The sequence below is a fragment of the Homalodisca vitripennis genome, chromosome 1 (genome assembly GCF_021130785.1).
Source record: "Homalodisca vitripennis isolate AUS2020 chromosome 1, UT_GWSS_2.1, whole genome shotgun sequence".
NCBI lineage: Eukaryota > Metazoa > Arthropoda > Insecta > Hemiptera > Cicadellidae > Homalodisca > Homalodisca vitripennis.
In genome coordinates, this window is record NC_060207.1 from 107,429,323 (window position 1) to 107,446,460 (window position 17,138).

Sequence of the window (17,138 nt, forward strand, 5' to 3'; positions counted from 1 at the left end):
ACAGTGTATTATATTAGGCCTCACACCTGAAAACATCGCCACTTCGAACATTATCTTTCAGAAATCAAGAGTGACTATCAAGATGTTTTGTATCATTGTGGTATACACTGGCTAAAAAGAGAGAAAGTGCTGCATAGTCTTTTGAACTACGTCAGAATATTGACATATTCATGATTTAACAGGCCAATCCTGTAGAAGAGCTATCATATGATCACTGGCTTCTGGATATAGTTTCTTCTGGAATAGTTTCTTTTTTCAAAATAATATACTGTTAGAGCGAATTATTCAGGAACATTGATTTAGGAGGTAAGTCAGGTGGAGGAAAAGGAAGATCAGGTGTAAAACTAAGAGAGCCATGACAAAACTGTCAGTCACAATTAAGAAGTGCTTTAACATAAGATAAAAAAGAAGTTGACTAATGTTTTGTTAATTAATTAACAACAAGTCCTACAATTAATGTAATCTACATGATGAAGCTTCACTTCTATACAAGGAAAATCAATTTTGATGGTGCATGTCACTACCTGGGTTTTGACTGAGTGGTAGTGAAACTTTTTACATTGGTCTTATTATAGTAACCATGATGTCAACAAGGAATTCAGGAAAACATTTGTTAACAAACTGAGCACCATTCATATGACATTTTAATATATGACATGTAGCTAAACTATCCATAACATATCTTGAGAAATATTTTCTTAATTTTTACATTGACAAGAATTAGTTTTATGATGGTTAACTTTGAGGTTCTTTCCATTGGATTTAGCTGACTGTTAACAAACATTTTTAAATCATAAACAAATCTTAAAACAGACTGAGCTTAAGCATTTGACATTCTAATGTGTGATATTTGGTAGATTAGTTGGAAAGACTTTTATTACATTCTATAGGGTCATTTGATATCCGTTGTATCGGTTGATTTGTTTATAGACAAGATAAGAGTTCAATGACTGTGCAGGTCCTCCCATTGGATTTGGCGGAGAGTTAGCAAAGCCTGTAACTCAGGGTTATATCTCGAGAATTAATTCAGCTATGAACTTGAAATTTTTTACATTTTGCTTAGGTTTTTTTTAACTCTGGTTCTGGTGTTTCCTAGTCTGTGTGTTTTCATATATTCTGCGTATCTGTTATTTTGCTGGATATCTCAAAAACAAATTGAGCTATAAACCTAAAAGTTTGTATCAACACCATTTGTACATAGGCAAAGAGTATAAATATCTGCAAGCTATCATGGGAAAAATTTCATCTGTAGACGACCTCATTTCTATATATACATAATTGAGGTGGTTCACCACAAACAAACTAAAATTAAACGAAGAAAAAACACAACTGATATTCTGTACTCTAAAAAATGGAGATGTCATAGAGGACTGTGATGAGGCCGTTAAATTACTCGGTTTCTGGCTGGACCCGAAGTTAAATTGGAATTGTCACATAGACAAAGTCTGCACAAAACTCTCCAGGGTTATCTTCTTGCTGAGAAAACTGAGAAACGTGGTACCAGAGCGGTGCCTGGTAACGGTGTACCACGCACTTTTTCACAGCCACCTAGCCTATGGTATTCTGCTCTGGGGCCATGCATCAGCATGCAGCAGAATACTTGTTCTCCAAAACAAGGCGCTACGCATCATTACATCTTCAGACCATCTGGAGCATTGTAGGCCTATTTTCAAACGCCTCAGGGTATTAACGGTTCAAGGCCAATATGTAATGAACTCGCTTATATACGTAAAGGAGAATGAATCTCTGTTTGGGAGAAGACAAGATGTCCATGGCTACAACACCCGCCATGCAAAAGACCTAAACACCCTAAAATGTAGACTTTCAAAATCGTTGAACAGTTTTCCAATAGCAGCGGTCAAACTATACAACAGCCTACCGGAAAGCATCAGAAATATGAACACTATTAAGTTCAAGGAAGCCATATGGTCCAGACTTACAAGTAGGCCTATCTATGCACTCAAGGAACTTGAAGATGACCCACTGTTCTAGTCCTGCCACCATAAACCTTTGTAAATAGTGTATATAGTTTTAAATACTTGACAAAATTGTTCTGAACAAATTGCAAACAGTTTTTAAACAAAATTGACACAGTCTATCTGGTTTTATCAGTCAAAGACGAAGACATCAAGTATCAAGTAAGTAAGTAAGTAATTAGTTCGGTGAAGGTGCATGTCTATCTATGGGATTTCACTGAGTGTCATTAGAGTCTGTCAGACTTTTCATGAACGAAATATAGACTTGAGCTACACCTGTTAAGGACACTACTTGGTGTGATGTACTCCTACCTTGTATTAATCGAATTAAATAAAGTTATCGCTTTTTAGCCACTGTTGACTATTTTGGGACTTAGTAAAAAATTCGCTTATCTAAAATGATTAACTCCATGAATAATCGAGTTAACTGTAAACATTATCTATGCAATATTCCATGATATTTTATTTAGTTGTTGATCAAATTTCAGAGTAAATTAATAAAATGAAAACTGATTTAATTGTTCATTGCACTACAAACAGTATTGTTAGATTAACTAAATATTGTGTTAACATAATTGGCAACACATTACTGCATAATCTAGAAATTTTTTTTCAAAATAATCTTAACAAGTTTATAAGTAGTATAATATTAACTACAAAATTAACTTGGTTTTGATTTCATAGTGTTAAAGACAAAATAATAGAAAGGTGAATTCAATCTGTAGCTTTTAATTGCTGCGGCATATAATCTGCTGATTTTCATCCAACATTATCGAGAACCTATTATTTTGTGTTGGAATGGCTGAACAATTAATTGTAAAACTATTAAATGGCCAACTGTTTTTTCTGTGTCTTACAGAATTTTTTCAAAACCATTGATTCATGCCTACATATAATACACAACAAGTAAAACATTCTCAGTATAACGTGTTAAGTACAAACAAGTTCACAAAATGTAGCTAATGTCACAGTAACAAAATTAGGGTTTAATCACATTATAAAAAAAAACTTACTGTCTTGTTTCTCCTCAACACTCTTCATCCTGGGTGGGGGATGCGAGGGTGTGTGTGGTGGCGATGGTGGGGGAGCAGGTGTCTGGCGCTGTAGACACACTCGTGGCGGAGGTGTTGCTCGCTTGTCAAACCCCATCGTCATCAGTGTCTGCGTGGCTCGGTGTACGTTGTTATCTGAGCTGCTCAGAGTATCCAGCAGGATAGTCTCCTCCACCACTGGAAACACACTCTTCAGGTACCTACAGCACAATAGAGTATACCATTTAACAAATGATTACAGTTTTTTGTGAATTAAAAAAATGAGTATTGAAACTGTATATAATATACTGTACAAAAACATAAAAGAAGCCAAATACAAAACTAACTGTAAAAAATACTGTAGTTTAATTGGGAATTGTGTAATGATTTGTCAAGTATCATTTACATGGATTGTACAGCATGTGTTAGTAATTTCAAAAATAAAACATTCACCTAAAAATTAATCGTATTTGAAAATATTTAATTTTACATTCGGGCATTTTACAAATTTTTAAATTAACTTTAAATGGAATAGGTGCATCAACACTTTCTTAACACTTAATACGATTTTATTCTGATTCTCCTCCTGCTTTCATCTTGTCTAAATAATTTTTATTCTAGTTACAAATAATTATTTTAATGAGATAAATGGTTGCATACATGCCTTATCGAGGTATAGGTAATATACTTGATGTAAGTTTCTCTGATGTTTCAACATTTATTATGAAATGTCCTTAAATTAAGTATACATCCTAGAATAGTTAGGTATTTGAAATGTTTCAGTTGACTTATCATTTTAAATCTTACATAGTAGTAGCTTTTACTTGGTGATACTCTGTTAAAAGAAAAGAACCAAGTAGAAATAATATTCTATGATTATTTTTTACAATTAGAATGTAATTTCGGAATGGATCACCTCTCACCTTCTTCTTCCTGAATTGCAATATTTGGATGAACATAAATATTTTTATAATAACATAAAAGAGGGACTCAAATAAAAAGGAGCTAAGATAAACTATATTAGCATCTAGTGGGGGAAAGACAACATGGTTTATCAAGCCTACTCACATCCATGATCACCAAAAAGCTTTTTGTACTGCATTACATTGATATGTCAATAATTAAAGATATAAACTCTATTACACTTAAATTTGTTTTGTATTACCCACAGGACCTGTTTCTTGCTATGCTTATAATCACTTAAGTGTCTCTTTATATATCATAATAAATCACTTTAACCGTCAAGGCAGCAGTTGGATATCCATTGCTAACCCTTTTAACTCTGATATCTGTACTGTACAAGCAGTGCTAAACTTACGACTCAGAACAATGACAAAATACATAAGTTTTTATATTGGACAGCTTTAGTTAGATCTCTTAATTTAATCTACTCAGATATTTATATGTACAAAGGTTTTACCAAAAAAGTTTGAAGTTTTTGAAAATATAGGTTAACAATTAATTTTTAGTGATTTTTGATTCAGAGCACTCTTATTTTGTTTTAGTTAAAATTTTGTTATAAATTAGTATTTGAAACTGTTCAAACTTGATAATAAAAAAATGTAATATTTAAAGTAAAAGCTTACTTTTGATCAATGAACACTGGTGTTTTTCGCATATCCAAAAAGATAATAAGCTTGGCAGTAGAAGGGAGTCCAACATATATGTGGCATTAACAGAAGTTTGGTCTATTTATTTTTTGGACTTTAGAAGGAGTAAATATTATACAATTGTGATAAAATTATCATGGTGCAAAATACAAGAATCAAACTTCTTACTAATATTGAGTTTTGTCAGGTTTTTTATAGTTTCATACTTGGTTTTTGTGTCATCTGCATGTTACAAGCTGTCACGTATCTCATTATGCACGATATTAGATTTATTTATTACTGAAAAAGATATTTTAAAACTGATTTCAGGTGTTTTACAACATTTATTTACATTATATATAGTAATGAGTAAAACAATGAACAGAAGTGCTTAAAAATTGGAAATCATTGACATATGCATTAACATATCCGTATGTACTTTTAAACTAATTAAAACTATACACTTTTGAAGTCTAGCTAAGATGTTGGTTATAAAGTACATTTTAGATTTGTACCTTTATACACTTGAAGTTAAATATGAAATAAAATTTGGGGATGTCACCTATCCTATCATATAAAAATTTAATGATGTATGTGTGTACTACTCAATCAGGTAAAAACTACTGGATTGATTGTACTAGAATTGTATATGGATATTCTTAGATCTAGGGATATAGGCCTATATCTAACATATAGGCTTATTACCATTTTCAGAAATCCCTCTAGGCTACGTCCCTTTGGTCTCAAAAACTCCCTTAACACTCCATTATATTTATGGAGTTGGCTTAGTTAGCCGATAGTAAATGTATTTTTTATCATCTATTAATGACAAGAATAATAAATATAATTTACACATATTTAAACAAGGGACAGTAAATGTTTATTGTTATTTGTCTGTCAAAGCGAGCTAATCTTTACAAATGTCTTGTTACGTACAGGAGTTGTTCTTTGTCTGTGTTTGTTTTTATAGAGATTTTAATGAACTACAGTAAAATGCCATCATACTTGTGTTAACTGAAAACCTAATTGGCCTTGAGTCTTCTTTTAGACAGGATTTCTCCACACTGGCCAATAGTTCAATGGTTACTGAAATCACTGGAGCTATTCAATAAAATATCAACATGAAATATTGGAGAGAAATTCCAGAGGTATTTATAAAAAAGTTTCACTTTCTGACTTCATGGCCCCATCTTTAAACTTAAATATAAATGGATCAAGAGATTGGAATGTCTTTCAGTTACTATTACTATTATTTGGAATGCCATTTAAAAAGAATATGCTCATGGTGTCCCTATTTTTCAAAATGAAATTGTGTGCCGAGCCGCGGGTAACTGCTAGTTTTCATTTGTTTACAATGTTTTAAAAAATCATAGTATACATGTAATAAAGACTAAAAAATATTGAATCAAATACTAAAAAAATGCCATTTCGGGGAAATAGTTCGCTTTTGTTTCCTACAGGGGTGTCCTAAGTTTCATTTTTATATCTTCATCCACTGAAGGTTGAGCAGGATCTATCCATGCTTTTAAGTTAATTAATTTCAATGAGCTTCTATTTTTATACTGGTTGAGATAGAAAGCTCTAGTTGCCACTATTCTTCTTTTATCAAGATCATTCAAATGAGGTGTCACTTAATGGGTCTCAACATTTTAAAATTTTGAGATATCCACCCAAAATCCCATTTGGGAAATGGGCAAAGTTGTAACAGTGACTAAATAAAGGTTCACTTCTATTTCCTAGAAAGGTATCCCGAGTTCCATCCCTCCATCTTTATCCATCAAAAACTAAACAGAGTGTATCCATACTTTTAACTCACACTGTATTTTAATTGTATCATATTTAATATTGCTCAATAATATAAAGTTCACAGCAGAAATAGTGCAAATTACACAATCTTCTAAACACTACAGATATAAAAAAGTAAAAAAACAACAATTTAAATTCAATTTACAAACTGACATAAGCATTCACCTGATGCAGCACGGCCTACTTGATATTTTTTATTGTTCTAGCATTCTTAAGTAATTTATTTATTGATGTTACACTATAGCCTTTACCTATATTTTTATACAAATGTTACGTTATTGCTAACATATAATCACGTAGTACAAATATACTGAAAGCTGACTTGGTAGGTTGAGCCAAGCAAATCAGGACATGGCAGACATAGTAGAGTTAATTCTGATGGCCGATTAGACTGGCCCATGGTGGTACTTGGGATAAACTGTAAAGCCGATTAAATCAGCCTATAATGGTAAAAGGGTTAATTTTGACCTAATCAGATTAGAATAATTTTCTGTAACCAATCTAGTTATTGTTCAAACACTTTTGTAAATTAAATAATAGGATGTTTATTATAAAATTAAATATGTTAACTGTTTATTAGATTAAATATGTCAATCTGACTTGGTGCACAGGACCAGCTCCAGACCGGAATTAAGTAATCTGATCACAATTTTATATTAATAGTAAACACATTTACTACTGTTTTAATACTGACTTTATACACAGTCATAATTCAAGTATCAACATTGAAAAAAGTACATAAAGTCTGTTGATATTTGGATGTTAATTGACACACTGCTAAATGGCGTGTTTAAAGTGTTAATTTTATTGTAAGCAGAAGTTATTGATAAATCAAATGTCATTTCATTTTAAATTAGCATTTTTGTCAGTAATAAATTGATATTCTTTTAAAAATAAGGAGTAGAAAATCAAGTAAATTTCGTTCTTTAGACTATTATTAAAACCACTTATGGTTTCAAACAATATTTTTAAAACTCCTTGAATAATTCTGGAATATCAAACAAAATAAGCAAAAACCCAGTACAAATGATCAAAAATGGCAAAGTATTATTTATAATTTGACAGATGGCTGCAACAGGTTTGTCAAATGACACCTTCAATACAGACTCAAAATAAGAGATTTACCAGTATTGGTGAATTATTTCAGCAAACAGCAAAGAAGTACATAATTCAATGTATTATGGTGGTGTAATCAATTATTCACTCAATCATAGCTCGTTAAGATCTCTTTCAAGTACACAAAATAGCAAAACATTTGTTGGTAATTGTATAACGAATTGTATGTAGGCTTTTAAATTAGTATTTCGGGTATCTTGTAATCAGACTAATAGAAAAATGGTTGAAGATAAAGATATGAGACTTATAGTATGTATATTAAAGACAACTGAAGGAAGTGTCTTATCACCTATAGTCAATTTTTTTACATTTCTTTATTTATAAAGAATTTAATATCCATAAGTACTATTTTACTAAATAATTATGTGATTTTCTGACATTTTTTGTAACACACGTGAGATAGATTGCACCCACTTTCAGGACACAATAGATCGCATGAAGGAACTTGCTCATGACTAATTCTTTTATTCTTTGTAATATCCTTTTAAAGAGAAAACATCTAAAAACATTTGTGATTAGTTTGAATAACTGTCAAATAATAAAATAAAATTTAAAATTTTAATGCCTATAAATCCTCACAGAGTAATGAAAAAAATGTTAATATACGTTTTTTTAAATTATCTTAAAGGACAATGATTCTAAGCAGATAAAAGAAAAAAACCCACCAAAAACCGATGATACATCTTAAACATGCAATTTTAGAATACAATGATCCACAATAAATTCAAAAATATATATAAACATTTTAAAATCTATTTATTTTTTTATAAGAATGTATCTATGTACACTTGAAACGTTAATCCATAAAATATAAATCCATAAAAAAACATATTTAAAACTAAAACTTACCACATAAACACTTACATTAATGGTGAAATTAATATTACAGTACACGAACAGATTTACTCAGTATGTTCATTAATGTACTAAAATTTATGGCAATTAAAGCAACACATTTTAAATCCAGTAGATTATTCACGAACAAAGAAAACAAACTTTAATCTATCTATGTTCTTGCAAAACTTAAAATCAATTGTTTATGATTTAAGCTAGTAAAACACGAGTGAGTAATTGTGGTAGTCAAACAACACACTGTCTAATAATGTAAAATTTGATTTCACTGAAATAAAATTTTGCATTTTTGAACAATTTGTGTTTTTAGCGTACCAAAATATTCATTTTTAATAAGAAAGAGCTCTTCCTTCCAAATAGGCACATTTTTTACCTTTTACCCTACTATAACATTCACATTTTGTAAAACTACAAAAAACAGTACTTTATAACATTTACAAACAAATAAATATAGGAATAACATAAAACAAATTATAACATTACAATGTAACTAGAAATTAAAATAACGTACTAAAAAAATAATAATAAAACAAACCATAATGGATTCATGCGTCTCTAAACAAACAGAGAAACAAAAGTCAACAAGGTTGCACTACGAAGTGGGTTGGTGTAAACCTCAGCTTCATCTTGGGGGATGAGTGGGGGCGAGGTGCTGCAGCAACAGAGCCCAGGCGAGGGGGCAAGGGGCTGATACGCGGGGTATGAGGGGGAGTGACAGCATACAGTCCAACCCCGGGCAGTGGACGGACCCCTAGAGGTGGTGTGTATGGCCCTGGCATCGTCAGAGGGTGCTTCTCCACTTGCAGAGCACTGATCACCACAGCCTCCCGATTGTGGTACCTGTAATTATCTGATGTCTGCGTGTCGTCTTTGTACAGGAGAAATTCAACTTGTATATTCCAGAAGTACTGTCAGAAAATTGAATAGGTTTACCATGTCCTGAATTAATCAATCAATTAAATCATAATGCATACAGTATTTACAGAATAATGTCTTCTATTAAAATAATATACCAAAAAATAAAATTTAGTTTTTACTTTAAATTACAGATCTAAAATATTAATTATTCATTCCTAAAATAAAATTATCCATGTTGTACAATGGTTTATTGACTGGGAATGTCTCCTTGAAAGCACTAAAGTAAATGACTGATAATTTATCTATTGAGTAATTATTTTAAATTTATCTAGGACTGTATACAAATTCAACTCGAACTCAATACTTAAATATTGTAAACGTTACTTTACATTAAGAAACAATCATGAAGTATTTCAAAATAATTCATATTTATGAATAAGTTATTTTGAAGTTCTAGTGTATGCAGTAGTAAATAAATGACCCATTTAACAATAAAAATTATCCAATTTTACCACAAAAAATTACAAATGTCTTTAAATTAACCCTTAGCACTCGGATGGAAATAACAGAACAGCCCAGCAGGTCAGACGGCCACACGAGCGATTCCTATCATCAAGTAAAATTATTTACTTTATTCAACAGAATTAGTTGATTACATTAAATTTGAAAATTGTATTGCTGTACTACTTGTTTTTTAAAACTTATTATAAAAAAAAACTTTATTCACTCTAAGCTACATGGAGTTTTTAATTCATAAAATTAAATACAATACAGTATAAATATTTCACAAAAGTTAGTATAATATTGATAATTAACCTGTTGGGGAGTACTGACAGCTATAACCGTCATCCTACCTAGTGTATACTACAGTAAGCAAAATTATCCTTAATGAACTCCAGGGAGTAAAGAAAAAATTTTTGTTGTTTTCATTCAAAATGTATTGAAACCTTACAAAATATCATAATAATGCATTTTTTGAATCTACAACTTGATAAATTCATTTTTTTTAGAATTTTACAAACGTATGATAGTGTTCAAAACACGGGTACACACAAAGTGCTACTTCACATTTTCTGCACTCATAAGCCGTTTCTTTCCTTTTACGCTCACCCCGTGTTGTATTTGAACACACAAAGCAGCGTTTTAGCTTCCTTCGGCCATTTTCCCTTACTGGTAGTGGGCGGGGGAAATGGCGACTTGACAAGTGTAGCGGCTGCTGGGCTCCGCCCAACGGACGCGTCACAGCTGTAGCCTCTTCTTTTGGTGCAACATGTGCTTCCAGTATCTGTCTGATAATAGTCCGGTCAATTTAGCCAAAAAATAGGAGTAACTTTGCATTAATTCCCAGAAAGCTGAAAATTTGCATAGGTGTTAGGGACACCATTGTTATGAAATTGTGAAAAGTCCCCATCGATCCCATGTCTGCAACATTTTTTATTCAAGGTCAAATTTCACAAAAATAGGTTTTTTGAATTTTTCAGTGAAACGGTTAGTGTTATGAAAAAATATTTCAAATAAAAATTGTAGAACATGCAATTATCTAAAACAATGCTCCTTATACTTTTTTTCATAACACTAACCATTTTTGAGAAAAAAACAATTATTACAAACTTTCTTACGCTGTATTGTCCATAATAAACACGACTAAGCTGCCTATGATATCATTGGGCGTGTAATATAAGTAAGACTATAAGTCTGCGTGACTAATACATTCAAATTGACCGATAATTCTTAGAATATGATATTTAAAACAACGGAGCCCCTAAATTTAAAGGATCATGTGCCCTTTGAACAACATCTGCCTGTCATTCCATTGTTCGAGTGGCCATTCCGTCCAACTGCTTTTCTGAGGTGGAACCTAAATCACTGTTAATCTTGAAAATTCCTTCGTAGTGAAAACACGTAGTTATTTCAAATATTCTCTGCTAAAGTTTGTGCTGTATTCACTTTTTGTAGAAAATATGTCGCAATAATGTTTAATTTGCACTAAACTTTTATCTTCAAGTGAATGTGTTATTGTTGATCGCGGTATGAAGACGTTACTTATCGCGAGTATTCAAGGGAATTAATTTACTGATTACTTTAAGAATGTAAATTCAGCGACAAATCATGTGCAGTGTCGCAAACAATACAATAGAAAGAGTACAATTGCAGCAGCAAAACGGCAACATGAAGAGGAATCAGCTAGTACCTCTCAAAAAGTCCACCTCATACTAGAGCATATGTAAGTGTCATATTTTTCTTTTTAAAAATTGTTGTTTATTTTGCGGCGACAAGTTGAGTGAGGAATACAAAAAGAAACAAGCACAGAAATCTCGTTGTAAAATTTGTAACTTTAGAACTCTTTCATTTAAAGACTCGTTATGAAAGCAGCTCAGTCTCGTTCTGATGACACCGCAAAAATTAGTGTTGCTCCCATCGGGTTTGAACACAGTTTAGTTGCTGCTGAAGCTATGTACCATAATGATTGCTTTGTATCATTTTTAAAGCTGACCACTGAAGGCTAAGTCGGCCGTCCTCAAGATGAAGCATTGTATCTCGCCATGGGGGAAGTATTTTCATATATTGAAAGTATTGATGACTGCCAGTTTACGTTAGAAGAATTAGAAAAAATTTGTAAAAACGTAAGTGTTGATAACAGAAAAATTAAATTATGATTGAAGTTAAATTATAGTAATAAAGTCATTATTACTCAGAAACTAGGACAATTAACATTGTACGTTTTCTTGTTAATTATCATGATATTATCAATCAAGCTAGAGTGAAAAAAACATAAAGGCAAAGAAGAGCAATTGAAAGTCCTATCAACTGCAGCAGCAATTATTCGGGAAGATAATCAATCGGTTCAATCATATACAGTTTTTACATGCTATGACTGGCTGTGATAAAATATCAGCAATGTTTCGAAGGGGTAAAACAACAATTTTTTATTGTTTGAAAAAGAAAATTTATTACTTGTGCGCAAGCTTTCCAAGATATCAACTCTTCACCAGAAACTCGCTTTCTTCTGTCTGTATACGGAGCTCCAAAAAATTACTTCGATAGACAAATTACGTTACTTATCTTTTGCAAAGCAAATACGTAATAGAACACGTGTGCAATTAGCTTGTCTTCCTCCAACCGCAGCTTCCGCTCACCAACAGTTTTATCGTATGTATAACTAGGTTCAGGTGTGGCTTGGTAATCAACTAGACCCAAAACAATGGGGTTGGAAGCATGTCAATAATGCATTGGAACCAACCTACACGCTTCTTCCACCTGCACCAGAATACCTCCTTAATTCTGTTTTTTGCAACTGCAAAATGGGGTGTAACTTAAGATGCGGCTGCAAAAATGTAGAATTATTTTGTTCATTAGTGTGCACCAATTGTCAAGGCCAATCGTGTTCAAATGTTGAATCTCTAACAAAGAAGGTTTTTACATGAACGACAAAACAACTGATGTATCGCTGTTAGGACAATTTACGTCTACTCAAGAAGATAAGGAAGAAGAAAATAGAGAGAGAAGAAGAGGAAATAATTAGTGGCGATGATGATGAATAAAATACGTTTACAATCAAGTATAACGGGACTTATCACTCGAGCTGGACCTGATCGACAACGACCACACTAACAAGAGTGCAACGACTGAAAAGAAGAAGAATAACCAAACATTCATTAAATTTTACTGGAAAAGACTGTGAAATAGGCCTACCGGGGAAACCACATTAAAAAATCGCGCTAGGTGCACTACCTCATAGGTGGCGTGGAAACGTGTCCATATTATAGACAATATAGCGTAAGAAAATTTTGTAATTGTTTTTTATAAAAAATGGTTAGTGTTATGAAAAAAAGCATAAGGAGCATTTTTGTAGATAATTGCATGATCTACAATTTTTGTTTGAAATATTTTTTCATAACACTAACCGTTTCGCTGGAAAATTCAAAAAACCTATTTTTGTGAAATTTGACTTTGAATAAAAAATTTTGCAGACATGGGATCGATGGGGACTTTTCACAATTTCATAACAATGGTGTCCGTAACATCTATGCAAATTTTCAGCTATCTGGGAATTTTTGCAAGGGTCAATGTCTAAATTGACCGGACTATAACGTTAATTCGGAAGTCCATGATGTGAACCTTAGCATTTGGGTTTTTTGATTCCATGTATAGCCTATAAATGGACGTGGCGCGAGAAAATGACAGAACATTTGGCGGCAAATCTGTGATTATGTATTCCGTCACGAGGAGCCAGTACCGTACAGCAATAATTACTTTGAACATTTCACAGTCGAAATAGTATGTAAGAACGCCACTAGAGTGCATAAACAGTTGCAATATTGATTGTTTTAGCAACCCCGTCATGGACGGTCATAACCGTCAATACTCTTTTGGGATCAAACGGCTATAACCGTCTGTACTCTTTTGGAACAACTTTCAGCTACTCCTTAACAGGTTAAATTAAACTTTGCATTTTACATATTTTAAATTTGTAAATATAGTTGAATTGCATTATGAAACAACGATTTGCTACTAATTTATCATCCATAATCATGCTTAGAATTATAAAAGTATAAAAACTATATTATTCTACATTAAAAATTGTTTTTATAAAGCACACATAATAACTTGCATTATGATCTGTTGGCTACAACAGTGTAAGTATTTAAATCTTATCATACAATATTATGGTTATATGAAATTGAGGCAGAGGAAGCCAATTTTACCCTAAAAAATTAATCCGTCTGTCAGCATTAAGCGGTAAGCAGAGAATTCTGACTAGGTGGGAGAACATATAGCGGGCCTGTAGCATGGCCACCTGATCAGGGAGGACAGTGCATCACATTGAATATCTGATTGTACTAAAATACAAGACTGGGCCTTGAGCATGGGCTTCCGAACGGCAAGGGTTAAAAGGTTATTAAATTTCATGCAACCAGGGGTATTGATAAAAAAGTACAAAATTTAATAAATATCAACTATATTGAAATAATTATTGAGAATAATATTTTTTCATTAATCAAGATGAAGTATCTCATCTTACAGAAATGGTTGTGTAGTCGAAACGCAATAGAAAAGTTAAATAAAATAGACTAATAAAAATTATTTTACAGTGTAAAAATACCACTGGTGCAGCAAACAGGTCTAAAGTGACATCTGGATATGTTCTTCTATGTCTACTCAAGTCTTTTGGGAGTTGGTTGAACAGTTTTCTTACTATGTAGGTAGGCATTATTTCAAAGAAAGTGTATAGGGTGGGCTTTAGGGTGATTACACAAAAAATTCAACGTGACAATAGGCTAGCAGAATACTCATTAAAGTCTGATTTTAGGATCACTAGAAATTGGAACTGGATTTTAGATAACTGAAAAAGAAAACTTATTCTAGTACTAATTAGTAGAAACATGCCGCAAGCTACCATCCTCACTAAGGCCAGGAGCAGTCAAAAACATGTCAGAAACTGGTAATGACTAGAAGCTAGAATCAGCGTAAGACCAAAACTTGCCAGAGGTTGAGGTTGATTTGAAACCAGGTACTACTAAAAACAAGGATGACCAAAAGCTTCCCAAGACCAGGAGCTACCACAGGCCGGAAAATACCGGAGGCTAGGAGCTCTCAGAGGCATGGACTCTAAAAGATTAAGAGCTAAAAGAGGCTTGAGGCTTTTAAATGCTGAGTGATATCAGAAACCAGGTGCTCTCAAAGGCTGAAAGCTACAGAAGGCTGGCAGCTCCCATGGTTTAAATGCTTTTTGTTTTGGATTTGATATTAGTTCAAATTTCAACAGAAATTATGTCAGCTCGTTTACAAAACAAAAGTTGGCGATTCAAATTAAAAATTTCTTTATTTAGACATGTACCAGATTACAAGAATAGCGTCACAATAAATCTCAATATAAATTTATCATTTATATATTAAAACATAAAAATCAGTTTGACACTCACTGAAAAAGTAAGATTTGGCTATATAGCCTTTAGAGTAAGTTAAAGCAATTTTTACATCAAGGCAGTTATTAGTTAAGGTAATTATTAGGTAATTTAAGGGAATTTTATACATTTCCAAACATACCCAACAATACTTAAACGTTATTTACATATTGAAACAAAAAAGTCTTCAAAAGAATACAAGGATGACGTTAATAAATAATCTTTAAGTAGTTTTTTGAATTTTTCATAATTTTGCTCATTTTGAATATTGAGAGGAAGGTTGAAAAATTGTTTTTCCTATGAAACTAGTTTTCTTTTCATAAAACTTCAGCCTATGTTGTTCTACATATCTGCTACGTCTTAAATTGTAATCATGATGATTTAAAATACTAATTGGGTTGTATTTTACTCGTATTATGTATAAAACAGTTTCATAAATGTATAGATCATACACAGTCAAAATTTGAAGTTGAGAAAAGTATGGTTTCACTGTATCTCTTTGTTTTAGGTTAAAAATTATTCTTTAAGCTTTGCTTTGCATGCGATTTGCATTGTTTGTTTATTTTCGTCCATCGAGACACCCGCTAAGTCCGACATTGATTAATAACTTTAATAAAAATGTACTTATATATTTATTAAAGATGTTGCTTTCTGTCTTATTATTCTATATTTGCTTTTTTACATAAAAATTTACCTGTTATTACCTTACCTTTAAATAGGCTATCGTCAAACATTTTAAATTTTAAAAACTAACTTAATAAAAATTTGTAGTTTTGTTCAAAATAAAAATGTAAACCAAATAAATTGATTTTTACACTTACATTATTTTTTGTTTCCATCCTAAGAATGCTCAACTAAAAATTTTTTTACTTGTTTACATACAAATTTTAAAAATATTTTCATACGTATTTAATTTTATGCCTACTAGAATTTTCCCACTAATAACTCAAAATTTTTCTTGGACCTCACTATCTCAAAAACCTTAAGAATACAATGTAGACTTAAAAAAGCATGTTGTGACCTGTCGGTGAGTCATCTGTCTGCTGCTTGCCAGGACATTGTGGAGTCCCTAAATTTAGACAGCCGAAATAACGCATAAGGAAGCTAGAATTGCTATCAATACACTGAGGATCCTCATAGAAAAACCAGTGATGTGCTTTCTTTTAAGTTATTTATAACAAGTAAAGTGAGACATCGTTTACATTTTCTTATATCCTGTAATTTTGTTACATTTTCATACACAGTAGTTTTAGGTTTAATTTTGTTCTTGGTTGTAGGGAATGTCATGCAGTTTTTACCTCTGTAAGTCTGATTCAATTATATTGAATTATAATTAGTATTTAAAGTACAGTTTCTTATGAAAAAAATATATACTGAATATACATTAGTATATTGTATAGATATGTATCTGATGCTGACCAAGCCTTATCATGAGTTATCATCAGCTACACACATTTAGATATTGTTCAAACAGAAGTAGAGATTCGCAAATTCATTGATTCGCATGTACTCACTTCACCCGTCAACGTCCACTGTATACACATTTTATATTACTTTAAATTGTTTGAAATTATTTTATTGCCAACGAATAATGCAAGTACTTTTATGTCCTGGGTGCAGACTCCTAGAGTATGTTCCAGCTTTTCACTGTGTTTTATATAAATCACTGTCAACTCACTTGAGCAGCAGAGTCCGTATGTGTGTTTCAGTAACAGTGGGAAACATGGCACTGATCTTGGTAACTGCCTGCTCGGTACTCGTCGTTTGCTGGCTGTCTGTTCCACTTTGCTGTCTCTTCAGCGAGTTTGTTCCCATCATAAGACCAAGCCTCGTGTTCGATGAAAACTCCTAAGAAAATAAGTTATTCAGAGAAACAATCAGATTAAGTCAAGCAGGCCATTCATAGGGTTGGTGGTGACCAGGCAAGTGTACCAACAACTTATAATAATACAATATTATTTAGGAGCATATTTTTATTGTAATTTCATATAATATTACAAGTAC

The 17,138-nt window shown here is 32.2% G+C and overlaps 1 protein-coding gene across 3 annotated transcripts in view; it reads right to left on the minus strand.

Moving 5' to 3' along the window:
* Positions 1-17,138, minus strand: part of LOC124368835 — a 38,167-nt gene that overhangs the window by 17,151 nt on the left and 3,878 nt on the right. For 2 of the 3 annotated variants that reach the window (XM_046826266.1, XM_046826257.1), the window contains exons 3-4: positions 16,813-16,982; positions 2,990-3,228 (exon numbers count right to left, since the gene is read on the minus strand). In XM_046826266.1, coding sequence (XP_046682222.1) covers positions 2,990-3,228; positions 16,813-16,982 — 409 coding nt within the window. Of the gene's footprint in view, positions 1-2,989; positions 3,229-8,985; positions 9,211-16,812; positions 16,983-17,138 lie in introns of all 3 variants that reach the window. The other variant, XM_046826274.1, reaches the window with a different exon arrangement.